This window comes from Oncorhynchus clarkii, chromosome 5 (genome assembly GCF_045791955.1).
Source record: "Oncorhynchus clarkii lewisi isolate Uvic-CL-2024 chromosome 5, UVic_Ocla_1.0, whole genome shotgun sequence".
NCBI lineage: Eukaryota > Metazoa > Chordata > Actinopteri > Salmoniformes > Salmonidae > Oncorhynchus > Oncorhynchus clarkii.
Window position 1 is genome coordinate 21,527,323 of NC_092151.1, and position 20,000 is coordinate 21,547,322.

The window sequence follows — 20,000 nt, forward strand, 5'->3', positions numbered from 1 at the left end:
CAGGGCTATCTTCTGTATACCACCCCTACCTTGTCACAAAGTATTGGCTCAAATGCATTAATTTGTGGATTTTTTTCCCTTAACTTTTAACAAGGCACGCCTGTTAATTGAAATGCATTCCATGTGACTACCTCATGGAGTTGGTGGAGAGAATGTAAAATGTGCAAGGCTGTCATCAAGGCAAAGGGTGGCTACTTTGTAGAATCTCAAATATAAAATTGTTTTTGTTACTACATGATTCCATATGTGTTATTTCATAGTTTTGATGTCTTCACTATTATTTTACTATTAAAAAATAAAGCAAAATCCTGGAATGAGTAGGTGTGTCAAGTTTTGACTGGCACTGTGTATCTGTTGCTTTTATATTGTTTTTGTAAATTTGTATGTGGGACCAATACATTGGATATGCCTAGGCTAAACTTTCAGGCACGTTGGAAGGTTGAAAAACACTTGGATGTCCCCCGACACTACCACAATGTTTGAGAGATGTTGGTGTTGTGGAGATTTTGTTTTTATAGCGAACAATAACTTTTAGGCACATCCAGTGTGCAAAAACAGTGCAATTACCACATTTGGACACTTTGGAGAAGTGAAAGGACACTTGAATGTACCCTGGTTGATATGGTAGAAATTTAATTTTTATGCTGAACAAATAGCATTTAGGGATTGCAAATATGTAATTGCACTGGAATTGTCTAATTTACAGACATATCAAAATCAAATCAAACTTTTTGTCACATGCGCCAAATACAACAAGTGTGGACTTTACTGTGAAATGCTTGCTTACAAGCCCTTAAACAACAGGGCAGTTCAAGAAGAAAATACCGACATATGCCACTTTGGAGAGGTTTAGGGACACTTCGAAACGTCCCGTGACCACACCTAACACCACTTACTAAAACCATCTGTCCATTTTTATTTGTTAGGTCTATCAATCATTTTTTTCCCTGATTGTTCACATGTTGTGGAAGCCATTTAATGTGTTTCCAGCTCTGGGAATCAATTCACTAATAGATTGTCATTGAAAGATGACTTTCAAAATAAAAAACGGTTATTTTGTGTGTGTGTGTGATCTTGTGTTTTCTGAACTATGTAACTCCTATCTTTTGACCATTTCCGCATCTCCCAGATGTCTTCTTTCCAAATATACCAAGTTTTGGCATGTCAGAATCATGTAATTACACATGAATAGCAGTTACTTTTGGGTATGTCTATTTAGGTGAAAATCAACATTTTGTCATTACATTTAAATGGTTAACTGTAGAATAGCCAGAAATGGCACTGACAGAAAGGGGAGCTGTGCTTCTAGCTCCTAGGCAACTTTACAGTATTTTGTTTTTGTAAAGTCATGGCCAAAAGTTGAGAATGACACAAATATTAATTTCCACATAGTTTGCTGCTTCAGTGTCTTTAGATATTTTTGTCATGTGTTGCTATGGAATACTGAAGTATAATTACACGTGTTTCATACGGAGTCAAAGGCTTTTATTGACAATTACATGAAGTTGATGCAGAGAGTCAATTTTTGCAGTGTTGACCCTTCTTGACCCCGCTTTTTTTATGGATGCCCCAAACAATCGGAAAGGGGATTTATCAGAGATAATGACTTTACCCCAGTCCTCAGCAGTCCAATCCCTGTACCTTTTGCAGAATATCAGTCTGTCCCTGATGTTTTTCCTGGAGAGAAGTGGCTTCTTTGCCGCCCTTGACACCAGACCATCCTCCAAAAGTCTTCGCCTCACTGTACGTGCAGATGCACTCACACCTGCCTGCTGCCATTCCTGAGCAAGCTCTGTACTGGTGGTGCCCCGATCTCGCAGCTGGATCAACTTTAGGAGACGGTCCTGGCGCTTGCTGGACTTTCTTGAGTGCCCTGAAGCCTTCTTCACAATTGAACCACTCTCCTTGGAGTTGTTGAGGATCCGATAAATGGTTGATTTGGGTGCAATCTTACTGGCAGCAATATCTTTGCCTGTGAAGTCCTTTTTGTGCAACGCAATGATGACGGCACGTGTTTCCTTGCAGGTAACCATGGTTGACAGAGGAAGAACAATGATTCCAAGCACCACCCTCCTTTTGAAGCTTCCAGTCTGTTATTCGAACTCATCCAGCATGACAGAGTGCTCTCCAGTCTTGTCTTCGTCAACACCCACACCTGTGTTAACGAGAGAATCACTGACATGTCAGCTGGTCCTTTTGTGGCAGGGCTGAAATGTAGTGCAAATGTTTTTTGGGGGGGTTTCAGTTAATTTGCATGGCAAAGAGGGACTTTGCAATTAATTGCAATTCTTCTGATCACTTTTCATAACATTCTGGAGTATATGCAAATTGCCATCATACAAACTGAGGCAGCAGACTTTGTGAAAATTAAGAATTGTGTCATTCTAAACTTTTGGCCAAGACTGTATGTGTTATTTCTTAGGTTATTAGGCCAGAATTTTTTGGGTGTAATTACTTACAGCCGGGAATAACTTTTGGATATCAGAGTGACGGTAACTCACCAGCATTATGACCAGGAATACGACTTTCTTGAATTGGATCCTTTGTTCGTATCCCCCAAGGCAGTTTAACTGATTCCAGAGGTTGATCCAAAACATCGCCAGAGGAGAAGAGGTATTCAGAGTGTACTTCTCTGGAAGAATTTCCTTCCAATGACACATCAGGACTTGTAACGCACTCTGTTTCACGGTAACATTGCATTTGGCTTCTCAGTTCATCGCTCAGACAGGAATAAATATCTCTCTGGGAAGAAGGAGCGCGGGGGTGTATGTTTCATGATTAACTATGATTGTGATAACATACAGGAACTCAAGTCCTTTTGTTCACCCGACCTACAATATCTCACAATCAAATACCGGCCGTGTTACCTCCGGAGAGAGAATTATCTTCGGTTATAGTCACAGCCGTGTATATTCCCCCTCAAGCCGATACCACGACGGCCCTCAAAGACCTTCACTGGACTTTATACAAGCTGGAAACCACACATCCTGAGGCCGTATTTGTTTTTGCTGGGGATTTTAACAAAACCTTTTTTTAGGAAACCGCTGCCGAAGTTCTATCAACACATTGACTGTAGTAATTCGCGCTGCTAAAACACTTGACCACTGCAACTCCAACTTCCGAGATGCCTACATAGCCCACCCCTTCCCTCCCTTCGGCAAATCTAATCACGACCACATTTTGCTCCTCCCTTCCTATAGGCAGAAACTCAAACAGTAAGTACCCGTGCTAACGACTATTCAACGTTGGGCTGACCAATCGGAATCCACACTTCAAATTGTTTTGATCATGTTGACTGGGATATGTTCCGTGTATCCTCTGAGAATAACATTGATGAATACACTGATACAGTGACTGAGTTTCTCATGAAGTGTATAGGAAATGTTGTTCCCACTCTGACTATTAAAACCATACAAACAGTGTAGTTGTTCCCTCCTCCGCAATGCAATCAAACAGGCAAAACGTTAGTATAGAGACAAAGTGGAGTCGCAATTCAACACAAGACGTATGTGGCAGGGTCTACAGACAATCACGGACAACAAAGAGAGAACCAGCCTACTTACGGACACCGACATCTTGCTTCCGGACAAACTAAACACCTTCGCCTGCTTTGAGGACAACACAGTGCCATAGAAGCGGCCCGCTACCAGTGAATGTGGGCTTTCCTTCTCTTTGGCCAACGTAAGACATTTTAAGCGTGTTAACCCTCGCAAGGCTGCTGGCCCGCACGGCATCACTAGCCGCATCAGAGCATGCGCAGACCCGCTGGTGGGTATGTTTACGGACATATTCAATCTCTCCCTATCCCAGTTTGCTGTCCCCACATGCTTCAAGATGGCCACCATTGTTCCTGTACCAAGAAAGCAAAGGTAACTGAACTAAATAACTATTGCCTCATACCACTCACTTCCGTCATCATGAAGTGCTTTGAGAAACTAGTCAAGGATCATATCACCTCTACCTTACCTGATACCCTAAACCATTTCAATTTGTTTACCACCCCAATAGATCCATAGACGATGCAATCGCCATCACACTGCACACTGCCCTATCCCATCTGGACAAGAGGAATACCCATGTAAGAATGCTGTTCATTGGCTATAGCTCAGCATTCAACACCACGGTACCCTCCAAGCTCATCCTTAAGCTCAAGGCCCAAAGAACACTTCCACTTCGCTGATCCTCAATTCATACAAATAGACTTGAAATCACTGGCCACTTAAATAATGTTTACATATTTTGCAGTACTCATCTCTTATGTACAGTTGATGTCGGAAGTTTACATACATCTTAGCAAAATACATTTAAACTCAGTGTTTCACAATTCCTGACATTTAATCCTAGTAAAAATTCCCTGTCATAGGTCAGTTAGGATCCCCACTTTTTTTGAAGAATGTGAAATGTCCGAATAATAGTAGTGATTTATTTCAGCTTTTATTTATTTTGTCAAATTCCCAGTGGGTCAGAAGTTTACATACACTCAATTAGTATTTGGTAGCATTGCCTTTAAATTGTTTAACTTGGGTCCCTTTACACTTGTGTGTATAAGGTAGTAGTTTTGGAATTGTTAGGTTAGATTGCTCGTTGGTTATTACTGCATTGTCGGAACTAGAAGCACAAGCATTTCGCTACACTCGCATTAACATCTGCTAACCATGTGTATGTGACAAATAAAATTTGATTTGATTTGTACTGTTGGAGCTAGAAACGCAAGCATTTCGCTACACCCGCAATAACATCGGCTAAACGTGTATTTTACCAATGACATTTTATTTGATTGAGCTGAACCATAGCATACCATCTATCCTCACCGAAATATAGACCAAAAACTCTAGGGGTGAAATCAGATTGTCACAGAAGGAGATATCTCCTCTCCAGGACTGGAAGTAAAACTTTTATATAATTTCAGCCAGTAATTTTGAGAGAGGTGCTCACGAGCCAAAATGTTTTTATTTAATTTAAGTACTACATCTGTTTCGTATGATGTTACGTCCTGCTATGATTATTATTTATAATAACATATCATACTGACAATTTTTTAAAAGTGCACATTTTTTTGTGCTTTAGAACCCGGGCTGCATCTTTAAGTCTAGCTCTCCAGGACTAGGGAAACCCGAAAAGCTGTTTTTCATGGATACTGTAACCCCAGGGAGAGTTGTTCAGGAACCCTTTCCCCTTTTAACACGCACCCTTTTTTCCTTATATTTTTTGTCTCCTTTTTCTCCCCAATTTCATGGTATCCATTTGGTAGTTACTGTCTTGTCCCATCGCTGCAACTTCCATTCGGACTCGGGAGAGGCGAAGGTCGAGAGCCGTCCGTCCTCCGAAACACAACCCAGCCAAACCGCACTGCTTCTTGACACAATACCCATTTAACCCAGAAGCCAGCTGCACCAATATGTCGGAGGAAATACCGTCCGCCTGGTGATCGTGTCAGGAGTCGCTAGAGCACGATGGGACAAGAACATCCCTGCTGGCCAGCGTCCACTCTTCTGGGAAGGGTTCCCACTAGATGTTGGAATTTTGCTGCGGGGACTTGCTTCCATTCAGCCACGAGAGCATTAGTGATTCATTACTCCAGAGAACGTGTTTCCACTGCTCCAGAGTCCAATAGCGGTGTGCTTTCCACCACTCCAGCTGACGCTTGGCACTTTGCATGGTCTTGTTAGACTTGCGTGTGGCTGCTCGGCCATGGAAACACATTTCATGAAGCTCCTTACGAACAGTTATTGTGCTGATGTTGCTTCCAGAGGCAGTTTGGAACTTGGCAGTCAGTGTGCAACCAAGGACAGACGGTTTTTTACGCGCTTCGTCACTCGCTTGTCCCTTTCTGTGAGCTTGTGAAGTCTACCACTGAGCCGTTGTTGTTCCTAGACATTTCCACTTCACAATAACAGCACTTACAGTTGACCGGGGCAGCTCTAGCAGTGCAGACATTTGGAAACGTGGCATCCTATGACTGCTACGCTGAATGTCACAGCTCTTCAGTAAGGCCGTTCTACTGCCAATGTTTGTCTATGGAGATTGCATGGCAGTGTGCTCGATTTTAAACACCTGTCAGCAACTGGTGTTGCTGAAATAGCCGAGTCCGCTAATTTGAATGGGTGTCCACATACTTTTGTGTATATACAGTGCCTTGCGAAAGTATTCGGCCCCCTTGAACTTTGCGACCTTTTGCCACATTTCAGGCTTCAAACATAAAGATATAAAACTGTATTTTTTTGTGAAGAATCAACAACAAGTGGGACACAATCATGAAGTGGAACGACATTTATTGGATATTTCAAACTTTTTTAACAAATCAAAAACTGAAAAATTGGGCGTGCAAAATTATTCAGCCCCTACACTTTTAGTGGAACAAACTCTATCCAGAAATTCAGTGAGGATCTCTGAATGATCCAATGTTGACCTAAATGACTAATGATGATAAATACAATCCACCTGTGTGTAATCAAGTCTCCGTATAAATTGTTGACCTACGATTTTAGGATTATCCTACGAACGGGACATTAAAAATTGTAACATCTTATGTTTCATCGAGACGTGGCTGAATGAAGAAATGGACAAAGAGCTAGCGGGATTTTCCATGCACCGGCAGAACAGAGACGCTACCTCTGGTAAGACGAGGGGTGGTGTGTGTGTCTATTTTTCAATAACAGCTGGTGTGCGATGTCTAATATTAAAGAAGTCTTGAGGTATTGCTCGCCTGAGGTAGAGTACCTTATGATAAGCTGTCAACCATACTATCTACCAAGAGTTCTCGTCTGTATTCGTAGCCGTCTATTTACCACCACAAAGCGAAGCTGGCACTCAGACCTCTCTCAACCAACTGCATAAGGCCATAAGCAAACAAGAAAATGCTCACCCAGAAGCGGCGCTCCTAGTGGCTGGGGAATTGAATGCAGGCAAAATTAAATCCGTTTTACCAAATTTTTACCAGTATGTCACGTGTAAACACGGGGGGAAAAAATCCTGGACCACCTTTACTCCACACACAGAGATGCATACAAAGCTCTCCCCTGTACTCCATTTGGCAAATCTGACCACAATTATATCCTCCTGCTTACAAGCAAAACCTAAAGCCGGAAGTACCAGATGATGTGGATGCTTCACTACAGGACTGTTTTGCTAGCACAGACTGGAATATGTTCCGGGATTCATCCAATGGCATTAAGGAATACACAACCTCAGTCATCGGCTTCATCAGTAAGTGCATCGATGAAGTCATCCACACAGTGACTGTACGTACATATCCCAACCAGAAGCCAAGGAATACAGGCAACATCTGCATAGAGCTAAAGGCTAGAGCTGCCGCTTTCAAGGAGCGGCAGTTTATAAGAAATCCCGCTATGCCCTGAAGACAAACAAGCAAAGCATCAATACATGATTAAGATTGAATCCTACTACACCGGCACTGACGCTCGTCGGATGTGGCAGGGCTCGTCGAATGTGGCAGGGCTTGAAAACCCAGACACGAGCTGCCCAATGATGCGAGCCTACCAGACGAGCTCAATGCCTTTTATGCTCACTTCGAGGCAAGCAACACTGACACATGCACGAGAGCACCAGCTGTTCTGGACGACTGTGTGATAACGCTCTCGGTAGACGATGTGAACAAACCTTTTAAACAGGTCAACATTCTCAAAGCAGCTTGGCCAGACGGATTACCAGGACGTGTACTCAGAGCATGCGCGGACCAACTGTCAAGCGTCTGCACTGACATTTTCAACCTCTCCCTGACCAAGTCTGGAATACCTAAATGTTTCAAGCAGACCACCATAGTCCCTGTGCCCAAGGAAGCGAAGGTAACCTGCCTTAATGATTACCGCCCTGTGGCACTCCCGTCGGTAGCGATGACATGCTTTAAAAGGCTGGTCATGGCTCACATCAACAGCATCCTCCCAGACACTCTAGACCCACTCCAATTTGCATACCGCCCCAACAGATCCATAGATGAAGCAATCTCAATCGCGTTCCACACCGCCCTTTCTCACTTGGACAAAAGGAACACCTATGTGAGAATGTACTTAGTCCCCTCCTGTATTCACTGTTCACCCACGACTGGTTGCCAAACACGACTCCAACACCATCATTAAGTTTGCTGACGACACAACAGTGGTAGGCCTGATCACCGACAACGATGAGACCGCCTATAGGGAGGAGGTCAGAGAACTGGCAGTGTGGTGCCAGGACAATGACCTCTCCCTAAATGTGAGCAAGACAAAGGAGCTGATCGTCTACTACAGGAAAAGACGGGCCGAACAGGCGGGCTGTAGTGGAGCGGGTCGAGAGTTTCAACTTCAAGTTCCTTGGTATCTACATCACCAACGAACTATCATGGTCCAAACACATCAAGACAGTCTTGAAGAGGGCACGACAAAACCTTTTCTCCCTCAGCAGACTGAAAAGATTTGGCATGGGCCCCTTGATCCTCAAAAGGTTCTACAGCTGCACCAGCTGCATCACCGCCTGGTATGGCAACTGCTGTAAGGCGCTACCGAAGGTGGTGCGAATGGCCCAGTACATCACTGGGGCCAAGCTTCCTGCCATCCAGGACCTTAATAGGCGTTGTCAAAGACTCCAGTCACCCAAGTTGTAGACTTCTATCCACAAGCCATAAGACTGTTGAGCAATTCATAAAAAGTGCCACCGGACAATTTACATTTACCCCCCCTGCTGTACACTGCTGCTACTCGCTGTTTGTTTGTTACCTAGTCACTTCACCCCCACCTGCATGTACAGATTTCCTCAACTAGCCTGTACCCCTGCACACTGACTCGGTACCGGTGCCCCGTCTTTATATAGCCTCGTTATTCTTATTCTTATTGTTATTTTTTATTATTACTTTTTTATTTTAGTCTACTTGATAAATATTTTCTTCTTCTTGAACTGCACTGTTGGTTAAGGGCTTGTAAGTAAGCATTTCACGGTAAAGTCCACACTTGTTGTATTCGGCACGTGTCACAAAGTTTGATTTAATTCCAGTGTTGGAGATGGAGGCAGAAGTGTGGCTCAGGTTGCTCTCAGCAATCCTTCAACTTACACAATCGGTGTTCAGTCATCCCTGGGCGTTAGTGCATTTCAGAAGGGACTGGATGGAGAGATTAGTGACTGTTCTAACATACCTCTCTCCCTCTCTTGTATGTGTTCAGGTTGGTGGTGATAGCCTTCTCTCCTGTTATTTTAAGACCAGTGAGACAATATGGAGTCAAAACAGGCAATAGGGCCTCAAACTTAACATAACACACACTGCAACCTTTACACACACACAGACTTGCACATTATATCGTATTTGTGTACTCAAATGGGACAATGAGGTCAGTCTAAAGAAGGCCAGTTTTATTGCTGCTTTAATCAGCACAAAATTTTTCAGCTGTGCTAACATAATTGCAAAGGGGTTTTCTAATGATCAATTAGCCGTTTAAAATGATTAACTTGGATTAGTTAACACAATGTGTCATTGGAACACTGAAGTGATGGTTGCTGATAATGGGCCTCTGTAGATATTCCATACAAAAACAGCTGTTTCCAGCTACAATAGTAATTTACAACATTAACAATGTCTACACTGTATTTCTGATCAATTTGGTGTTATTTTAATGAACAAAAATGGCTTTTCTTTCAAAAACAAGGACATTTCTAAGTGACCCCAAACTTTTGAACGGTAGTATATATATATTTTTTACCTACCTAGTTTGCAGAGAGAAACTGACGTGGACTTAAATTCCTTTTGTTTCTCTCGCTGAACTACAAAAATGATTCTGTTGTATTCTGCAATCAAATGTTTTTTGCAACATACAAAGAAAGCTAAATGATGCTACCTACTGCTGTTTACAGCTTTTTATTTATGGTGAATAGTGTTTGCAAAACTGGTTATGGAACCTATTATGCTAAATTAAGGAGGGTGGGGGGTGTTGGTGTGTGTGTGTGGTTTGTGTCTTGGTGTTTTATAAGAAGCAGTATGTTTAGCCTCCAGCTGTGCAGTGACTTCATGATAGAGCAGCTAGCTCCTTATTGTTCAGGGATAAAGAGAGAGAGAGAAAGGGAGAGTGTGTATATGTGTGTAGGCTTCATCAGTATGGTATTTCTAACAGCTGGTTTCAGTTAGAGCTCACAGCTAGAACTTCCTGGGGCCTTGGGGTGGGTGGGTGGGTGTGTGTGTGTGTGTGAGAGAGAGAGGTAACAATAGAGAGTATGGAGGAAGAGCTGCTCAGCCTCTCACACACTTTTTCTCCTTGTGCAGTGTACACACACTCCCTGCACAGGCAAACACCTATGTTCTTGTGGTCCTCATTATTTTAGTTTTATTTGGCCTGCTACACAATGGGACCCTTATTCATGATGTGTGTGCTACGTTAGTTTTTTCCTCAACTGTAGTCAGCGACTCAATGTAGCATGTTGGTCTGCTGTGAACAAAACTGGGACCCATTTTGTGATGGCGAATTCATCAGTGACCCCTCATAATCACAACACAAGGAGTTCTACTATGACTTTGGAAGTGCATGGCTGGACAAACCAAGTTTCGGTCCCTGGGAAGGAACATTTTAAAGGCCCATCTCTTGGAAATGGTGAGAACGTTAAGCAAATGTTCTGCAATTCTACACATTTTATCATGGGGCAGTTTTAAAGTTTAAATTACAGTACATTTATGCCTGTAATTGTTGGATACCAATATCCCAGTGAGCATCCCAGGCCCAGGTGACCAAGGGTTACACAAACTGTAGATGAATAATATTGTATTACACTCTCTAAACTTATTCCACGGAGCCCTTGGCCAAAATTTGTTTGAGCTGTTAGTAATATTAATTTAAAAAAATATACTCCCTGCAGTACCTCCGCAGACCCTGTCCACTTTGAGAACCCCTGCATTATACCCGTCACACACATTCTCTCTCCCCCTCTATGGCACATCTTACTACTCCTCTCTCGACCTCTATGTCACTTTGCACCTCAAGATTCTTGTCCCTACACAGATACTAGACCTCTCTACTCCTGCAAATTGCCATGTCCATTTTTAGCCCCCTCGCTTATCCTTTCTTCCTTCCTGTCTCACTTCCTTTGAGTGGAGACTGAGCTGTTGTAGTTTATGTCAATGTGTTCTCCCTTATATGCATTTAGCAGTGGTGCACTGCCGCTGCTAAATCGTGGCCGGGGTTTCGGGAAGGTAAAACATTTTCAATGTAAGCGTAAACGGCTAAAACCAGATACATTTTTTAAAATTCAATTATATTTGAGAGCTAACAATCACCAAAATAAAAACTACATCCAGGGAGAATCTCAAATTCCAAAAGTGTCACGGCATCAAATGAAAGTTTATTTGTCACGTGCGCCGAATACAACAGGTAGACCTTAAAGTGAAATGCTTACTTACGGGCTCTAACCAATAGTGTGGAGGGGGAAAAAAGTGTGTGTGTGTAGGTAAGTAAGTAAAGAAATAAATAAAACAACAGTAAAAAGACATTTGAAAATAAGAGGAGCAAGACTATATACAGACACCGGTTAGTCAGGCTTATTGAGGTAGTATGTACATGTAGATATGGTTAGTGACTATGCATATATGATGAACAGAGTAGCAGTAGCGTAAAAGATATGCGTTGGCGGGTGGTGGGACACAATGCAGATAGCCTGGTTAGCCAATGTGTGGGAGCACTGGTTGGTCGGGCCAATTGAGGTAGTATGTACGTGAATGTATAGTTAAAGTGACTATGCATATATGATTAATAGAGAGTAGCAGCAGCATAAAAGAGGGGTTGGGGGGGGGGGGGGGGGGGACACTGCAAATAGTCCGGGTAACCATTTGGTTACCTGTTCAGGAGTCTTATGGCTTGGGGATAAAAACTGTTGAGAAGCCTTTTTGTCCTAGACTTGGCACTGCTTGCCATGCGGTAGTAGAGAGAACAGTCCCAGCCACTGGGGTGGCTGGGGTCTTTAACAATTTTTAGGGCCTTCCTCTGACACCGCCTGGTGTAGAGGTCCTGGATGGCAGGAAGCTTTGCCCCAGTGATGTACTGAGCCGTACGCACTACCCTCTGAAGTGCCTTGCGGTCGGAGGCTGAGCATTTGCCGTACCAGGCAGTGATGCAACCGGTCAGGATGCTCTCGATGTTGCAGCTGTAGAACCTTTTGAGGATCTCAGGACCCATGCCAAATCTTTTTAGTTTCCTGAGGGGGAATAGGCTTTGTTGTGCCCTCTTCACGACTGTCTTGGTGTGTTCGGACCATTCTAGTTTGTTGTTGATGTGGACACCAAGGAATTTGAAGCTCTCAACCTGCTCCACTACAGCCCCATCGATGAGAATGGGGACGTGCTCGGTGCTCCTTTTCCTGTAGTCCACAATCATCTCCTTGGTCTTGGTTGTGTTGAGTGATAGGTTGTTATTCTGGCACCACCCGGCCAGTTCTCTGACCTCCTCCCTATAGGCTGTCTCATCGTTGTCAGTGATCAGGCCTACCACTGTTGTGTCGTCTGCAATCTTAATGATGGTGTTGGAGTCATGCCTGGCCATGCAGCCGTGGGTGAACAGGGAGTACAGGAGGGGTCTGAGCACGCACCCCTGGGGAGCTCTAGTGTTGAGGATCAGCGTGGCAGATGTGTTGCTACCTACCCTCACCACCTGGGGGAGGCCCATCAGGAAGTCCAGGATCCAGTTGCAGAAGGTGTTTAGTCTATGGTGGTCTGCTTGAAGCATGTTGGTATTACAGACTCAATCAGGGACATGTTGAAAATGCCAGTGCAGACACCTGCCAGTTGGTCAGCACATGCCCGGAGCACACGCCCTGGTAATCCATCTGACCCCACAGCCTTGTGAATGTTGACCTGTATAACCTCTTACTTCTACCCCCTCCTTTTTCGAACATTCTGTTAAAAATCGCGCAACTTTTCAGCGTCCTGCTACTCATGCCAGGAATATAGTATATGCATATGATTAGTATGTGTGGATAGAAAACACTCTGAAGTTTATAAAACTGGTTAAATCACGGCTGTGACTATAACAGATCGTGTGTTTCATTGAAAAACGCAAGAAAAACTGCTCTCTGAAAGCTAAAAATAATTTCCATAAGTCACTTCCACGAGTTGTTAAAAGAGAACAGAATTTAATATCGACCTGCCTGCAATTCATACAAATTCCACACGATGTCGCCATTGTCGTCATTTTCAATTGAATTAATTGTTGGAAAATCCATCTATCTGGCATCCATTTTCCCAGTCTTCACCCGGATGTAGTTGATGAAGACATTAGCAGCCATTGATTTGCAAGCGAAGACCTATTGAAAATACATCGCCCTGTAATCATTTTGATAGATTATAAACGTTTACTAATACCTAAAGTTGGATTACAAAAGGATTTCGAAGTGTTTTGTGAAAGTTTATCGTCGACTTTTTTAATTTAAAAAAATTACGCAGCGTTTAAAAACGATGTTTTTTTCTGAATGACACAGCTTCCATACAAAGCTATTTTGGGTATATATGGACCGATTTAAACGAAAAAAAGACCCAATAGTGATGTTTATGGGGCATATAGGAGTGCCAAGAAAGAAGCTCGTCAAAGGTAATGAATGTTTTATATTTTATTTCTGCGTTTTGGGTAGCGCCGGCTACCGCAAAATCTGTTGTTTACGTGTCGTGCTGGCATTTTGGGGGGTGCATGCTATCAGATAATAGCTTCTCATGCTTTCGCCGAAAAGCATTTTAAAAATCTGACTTGCTGGCTAGGTTCACAACGAGTGTAGCTTTAATTCAATACCCTGCTTGTGAATTTTGATCAAAGATTGAGTTGTAACGAGTACATTTAGCATTTAGCGTAGCGCATTTGCATTTCCAGGGGCATACTTGAGACATCTGCGTCTCAAGTATGGTCAAGAAGTTAAAGGTCTTACTCACGTCGGCTACGGAGCGCGTGATCACACAGTCGTCCGGAACAGCTGATGCTCTCATGCATGCCTCAGTGTTGCTTGCCTCGAAGCGAGCATAGAAGTGATTTAGCTCGTCTGGTAGGCTCGCATCATTGGGCAGCTCGCGTCTGGATTTTCAAGCCGTGCCACATTCGACGAGCCCTGCCACATCCGACGAGCGTCAGAGCCGGTGTAGTAGGATTCAATCTTAATCCTGTATTGATGCTTTGTTTGTTTGTCTTCAGGGCATAGCGGGATTTCTTATAAACTGCCGCTCCTTGAAAGCGGCAGCTCTAGCCTTTAGCTCGATGCAGATGTTGCCTGTATTCCTTGGCTTCTGGTTGGGATATGTACGTACAGGGATACAGCCCTTTGTAGTCTGTAATAGTTTGCAAGCCCTGCCACATCCGACGAGTGTCGGAGCCGGTGTAGTAGAATTCAATCTTTGCCCTGTATTGACGCTTTGCCTTTTTGATGGTTCGTCGCAGGGCATAGCGGGATTTCTTGTAAGCCTCAGGGTTAGAATCCAGCACCTTGAAAGCTGCAGCTCTACCATTTAGATCAGTGCGAATGTTGCCTGTAATCCATGGCTTCTGGTTGGGGTATGTACGTACAGTCACTGTGGGGACGACGTCCTCAATGCACTTATTGATAAAGCCAGTGACTGATGTGGTGTATTCCTCAATGTCATCGGAAGAATTCCGGAACATGTTCCAGTCTGTGATAGCAAAACAGTCCTGTAGTTTAGCATCTGCTTCATCTGACCATTTTTTTCATAGACCGAGTCACTGGTGCTTCCTGCTTAAATTTTTGCTTGTAAGCAGGAATCAGGAGGATAGAGCTGTGGTAGGATTTACCAAATGGAGGGCTCTGTACGCATCTCTGTGTGTGGAGTACAGGTGATCTAGAATTATTTTCCCTCTGGTTGCACATTTAACATGTTGATAGAGATTTGGTAGAACTGATTTAAGTTTTCTGCCGTAAGATACGGTTGCAGAAACATTATGTACAAAATAATTTAGAAATATCGCGAAAATAAACACATAATAGCACATGGGCCCCACATGGTTTGTTTCAGTAACTCAGATCGCATAAGAGCAAGGCATAAGCCATGACCATTGCAGAATTGCAGGAGATTAGCTTTGAAACTGCAATTTGTCTCTTAGCCCCCATGACAAATGTATAAAATTGCAGGAAACAAGCTTCAAAACTGTGAAATACTCTATCTTCCTCATGGTAAAATGTGTATAATTGCAGGAAATTGGCTTTAAAATAAAGGTGAAAAAAAAAAATATATATTTTATTTTAGTCCGCGGCCAAGAGGGCCTCTAAAACCACACCATTGTCCATGCCCACTACCCCTTCCACCCTGCTAACTTAAGCGCTGGTTGTGTGTGCACTGCTTTTCTAAAAGCAAGCGTTCACACACATAAACCTTAATGTAGAGAGACGTGCAGCTGGGGCCTGACTGATACACTCACCAGATAGAGGGGGGAGGGGTGTGTGTGTGTCTGCATACATAATCTGACCCAGACCCATGTGGAGAGTCATCGGAGTACACTCTCTCAACCTCTCACATTCTGTAACACACACATCCTCCCTCGTACGTCCCTCCACAGACACCCCTCTTCATACCCGTTTCACGATATGTCATATTTGTCCATTAAATATTTTTTAATATGTAGTGCATGCAAACAATGAATCAAAGTGGTATGTTTTAAATCACGCTCGCTCTCTCTAGTATCTACAGATGAAGTGGCCCATGCTGGATGTTCCTGGAACTTCTGCTTTAAAAGACCCTCGCTCTCCCTCCCCTGCTCACATGGTGAGTGTGTGTGCACTACAGTCTAGTGACTGTGCAGTGACATCACTTGCCATGACACATAACATGTAAAAGGACAACTGTACGTAGCAAGTAAGCTTCTAGCTTTACGTACTTTATTGAAGTACCTTGTTTTTATTACATAACTTACCCTGGTTAGTTACCCTGCTCTGCTACTATCAGCCATTTAGCATGTCTCCCGGAGTATCCCTCACCCTCTCCAGGCTCACACACACACCCTCCTGACAGACAGACGCTGGAATGTTAAAGCTGAATGGTGTTAATCCGTCCAGAGACAATGAGGACTTTAGCACCTCCGGGTGGTGTGTGTGTTCTGATACAGAGACCAGGACCGTGAGTGTGTATGTAACGGAGTGTGTGTTCGGTATCTGAGGATATCCCTGAAGACCTGGTGGAGGACTCACCCCCTGTCACTGATACAGCCAGTCAGCCCAGAAACAACCGCAGGCCCTAGGGCCAAGGCTCATGTCGATTTGAAAGCATTGTATAGCTGTTCCAAATCTAATCCCTGCCTCTTCCCTCTATCTCCCTCTCTCCTCTCTTTCTCTCTCTAGTCCAATAAGGTCCCAGTGGTGCAGCATAGTCACCTGTCCCCCTTTTCCCCACTCCTGTCCTACAGTCCAGACCCCTTCCCTCCACGGACACCCCCTCCTCACCTCTCAGCTGACACGGGTATGAAAGTTCCTCTCCTCTCTCATCCCTCTTTCTGCTTTTATCTGGAAGACTCAGTATTAATGTTAAAACCTAGGTGATTCACATTTTACGTTTGATATCTGTCAGATGACACTTGTCGCTATATAACAACAGATATATATGTTGCTCTCCCCTCTCCAGGTCTTCCCCCCACCCCCCACCCAGCAGAGCTCTCTCCTTACTACCCTCTCTCTCCTGGAGGCATGGAACACATGACACACCCGCTGAGCTGGCTGTGAGTCACACACACGCCCATTCAAACTCTCATGATGAATACAATAATGGTTTAGTTTATTTTGCCAACAATTTTTAGCACAACATATGCTATTACTAAAGTGCCGCTGTTTCCCCTCCCTCGTTGTCTGTCTCCAGGCAGGGCCAGTCCATGTACGGTATTCCAGTGGGGGGGTTTAGACCATCCTACCCTGCAGCTCTCGCCTTGAACTCTTCCATGTCCAGGTACAGCTCACCTAATCACTCACACACATCCACGTATCACTCCTCTGGAGACTACATACTGTGATGACTGGACTTCTGTAAAGATTGCAAACATGTCATTTAATTGTTATTTATGTTTGTGGTATGGTGTGTGTTTGACAGCTTTGTGTCCAGTCGTTTCTCACCCCACATGGTCCCGCCTCCCCAGACGTCAGTCCCCCACCCTGCCATCGTTTCCACGGCGATCAAACAAGAACCGAGAGACAGCAACCAGCACGAGTACGCACACACACAGCTCTTTAAACCACACACCTTTCTCACACCCCCGTTGCTGACTCCGTAACTCTGTGCTGTGGTGTGTGTAGGAGGTGTGCTGTGTCTATGGGGGACAGAGAGGAGGAGAAGAAGCCTCATGTGAAGAAGCCTCTGAATGCCTTTATGCTGTACATGAAGGAGCAGAGACCCAAGGTGGTGGCTGAGTGCACCCTGAAGGAGAGCGCTGCTATCAACCAGATTCTGGGACGCAGAGTGAGTGGCAGTGTGTGTGTATGCGTGCTCACACACGGTCATTGTTTGTACGATGTGTGCGTTCGTAGTGAACGTTGTGGTCAATGACCTATGCTCCAGAAGGGAGTGTGTGTGTTAAACCTGTGTGTCTGTGCGTCTGTCTACAGTGGCACACTCTGTCTCGCGAGGAGCAGTCTAAGTACTATGATATGGCCCGCAAGGAGAGACAGCTACACTCCCAACTCTACCCTGGATGGTCAGCTAGAGACAACTACGTAAGTAGTGATTATTTAGTAGTGATTTGATTGGTTGCTGTGTGGTGGCGGTGGAGGACGTGATGTGATTGTATGTGTGCAGGGGAAGAGGAAGAAAAGGAAGAGAGATGGCAGGCCAGAGACTGCTCCAGAGGGACAGATGACACACCCCCAGTCAGCTGCTCCAGAGGGTAAGAACCACCTAATACATTCAAGATCAGAGCAATATGAAGATGTGAGAAGTGACCTACTCTGTTCTACTTAATGACATAACTGGGAAGTAACAGCAAGACTGATCAGTGTGTTTTTATTTTGTCTCTAGAGCACTTCTCCGCGCAGCTCAAGAAGTCGTGTGTGTCGTATGGAACTCAGGAGAGACCCAGTGTGTCTCACACACACCTGACACACACACACCTGTCCCAGGCTAGTCCCGCCTCCTCTCTGGACTCTCCAGCCACGCCCACCACTGCTCTGGCCTCCCCTGCTGCTCCCGCACCCACACACACCGAACACACACACTCACACTCCGAGCACACACATCCTGAGCAGGTCCAGCCCCTCTCCCTCACCACCAAACCACCTCGTCTGCAGTCACACAGGGACACACACAGTCAGGCTTACACCCACATCCAGTCTCACACACATTCACATGTATTAACTCACACACACCTCCCCCTGCCCCCTACCCCCAATACCTCTTCATCCCCCTACTCTCATCCCCCATTTTCTCTCCACATGAGCTCATCCAGCAAACAGACTCCACCACTTCTGTCTCGACCAATCCCCTTTGCCTCTGGCTTAGCTCCTCCCACATCTATCCACCAATCAACAATGAGCTCCCATCATGCCATGCTCCAGTCCCAGCCACTCTCCCTCGTCACTAGAAATAATAGTTAAAACCCAAAGACGCTAACCACAGATCTATGATCAGATTCCTCAAAGGCCAGCCGTAACCGTAAGCATTACACTACCCCTAACCACAGATACCTCTAAACCCTGTCTAATCATGGGTGGGATGAAAAAATATATGACCCCCTATCAGTGTGTAGGAGAGTCCACTCTACTATGTGGGCAGGGGTGAACAACTCCTTGAGGGCTACATGATGCTCCAGCCTAGCAACACACACAATTGAAATAGTGTTTGAATAGAGGTTTAAATGAAGATCATTATTAATTGATTAGCAGAATCATGTTAGTGATTGGGGGGGAAAGCCTGCAACACCCCCTGTTTGTTGCCTTTGGATTAGGGTCAATTTCTTCCTACTTTTTTAATTGCTTTTTTTTGTCTGTAAATAAACTTTTTTTTAACCTTTTATAGATATTAGACCAGGTTTTATATTAGTATGGAAAGGAAACAATTATTGGTCAATATTTGACCACACCTCTTAACTAGTCTTCATGTAACTACATTTTTTTGTCAAATGGTATTGCAACATCTTACCTTTTTTTGTATTAATTTGTCCAATTTGCTACTTGTATAAAATACAAAAAAGGAAAGGTAAATTTTTTAAGAAAAATAGATCAAAGTACGTTTCAGTCTTTGTGGTAGTAATGTGTGTAGATCTGTTTTCCCTCCCTCCCCTATTCTTTTATAACCCCCCGTATGACTTGAGTCTTGATAATAAACATCTACTTATTTCTGAAACGTCTCTGTTCCTGCGTTGTCTTTGCCTTTAGTAGCATAGTCTTTCTAATAAACACACTGCATCTTCAATGGATCTCATCATCGAAGGTAGGTGTTTCCTATGAACCTCAATGTTTGACCAGCACAAATAAAATGTGCGTGCTTAGTCCCCTCCTGTTCACCCATGACTGAGTGGCCAAGCACGATTCCAACACCAAGTTTGCTGCCGATAACGGTGGTAGGCCTGATCACCGACAACGATGAGAGCCTATAGGGAGGAGGTCAGAGACACCAGGATGACAATCTCTCAATGTGAGCAAGACAAAGGAGATGATCGTGGACTATAGGAAAAGGATGGCCAAACACACCCCCATTCACATCGACGGGGCTGTAGTGGAGCGGCTTGAGAGTATCAAGTTCCTTGGTGTCAAAATCAAATGTATTCATATATCCCTTCGTACATCAGCTGATATCTCAAAGTGCTGTACAGAAACCCAGCCTAAAACCCCAAACAGCAAGCAATGCAGGTGTAGAAGCACGGTGGCTAGGAAAAACTCCCTAGAAAGGCCAAAACCTAGGAAGAAACCTAGAGAGGAACCAGGCTATGTGGGGTGGCCAGTCCTCTTCTGGCTGTGTCGGGTGGAGATTACAACAGAACATGGCCAAGATGTTCAAATGTTCATAAATGACCAGCATGGTCCAATAATATTAAGGCAGAACAGTTGAAACTGGAGCAGCAGCATGGCCA

General features: G+C 44.2%; 1 protein-coding gene across 4 annotated transcripts in view; it reads left to right on the forward strand.

Moving 5' to 3' along the window:
* The window catches only part of LOC139408539 (transcription factor 7-like 1-B), a 28,030-nt gene extending 8,757 nt beyond the window's left edge, over nt 1-19,273 (forward strand). For 2 of the 4 annotated variants that reach the window (XM_071152545.1, XM_071152544.1), the window contains exons 4-12: nt 15,635-15,718; nt 16,291-16,408; nt 16,571-16,664; nt 16,802-16,888; nt 17,030-17,146; nt 17,233-17,395; nt 17,542-17,649; nt 17,732-17,819; nt 17,951-19,273. In XM_071152545.1, the coding sequence (XP_071008646.1) occupies nt 15,635-15,718; nt 16,291-16,408; nt 16,571-16,664; nt 16,802-16,888; nt 17,030-17,146; nt 17,233-17,395; nt 17,542-17,649; nt 17,732-17,819; nt 17,951-18,525 (1,434 nt within the window). In that variant the 3' untranslated portion in view covers nt 18,526-19,273. The remainder of the gene's footprint in view (nt 1-15,634; nt 15,719-16,290; nt 16,409-16,570; nt 16,665-16,801; nt 16,889-17,029; nt 17,147-17,232; nt 17,396-17,541; nt 17,650-17,731; nt 17,820-17,950) is intronic. The other 2 variants (XM_071152546.1, XM_071152547.1) reach the window with 1 other exon arrangement.
* The last annotated feature ends 727 nt before the right edge of the window (nt 19,274-20,000 follow it).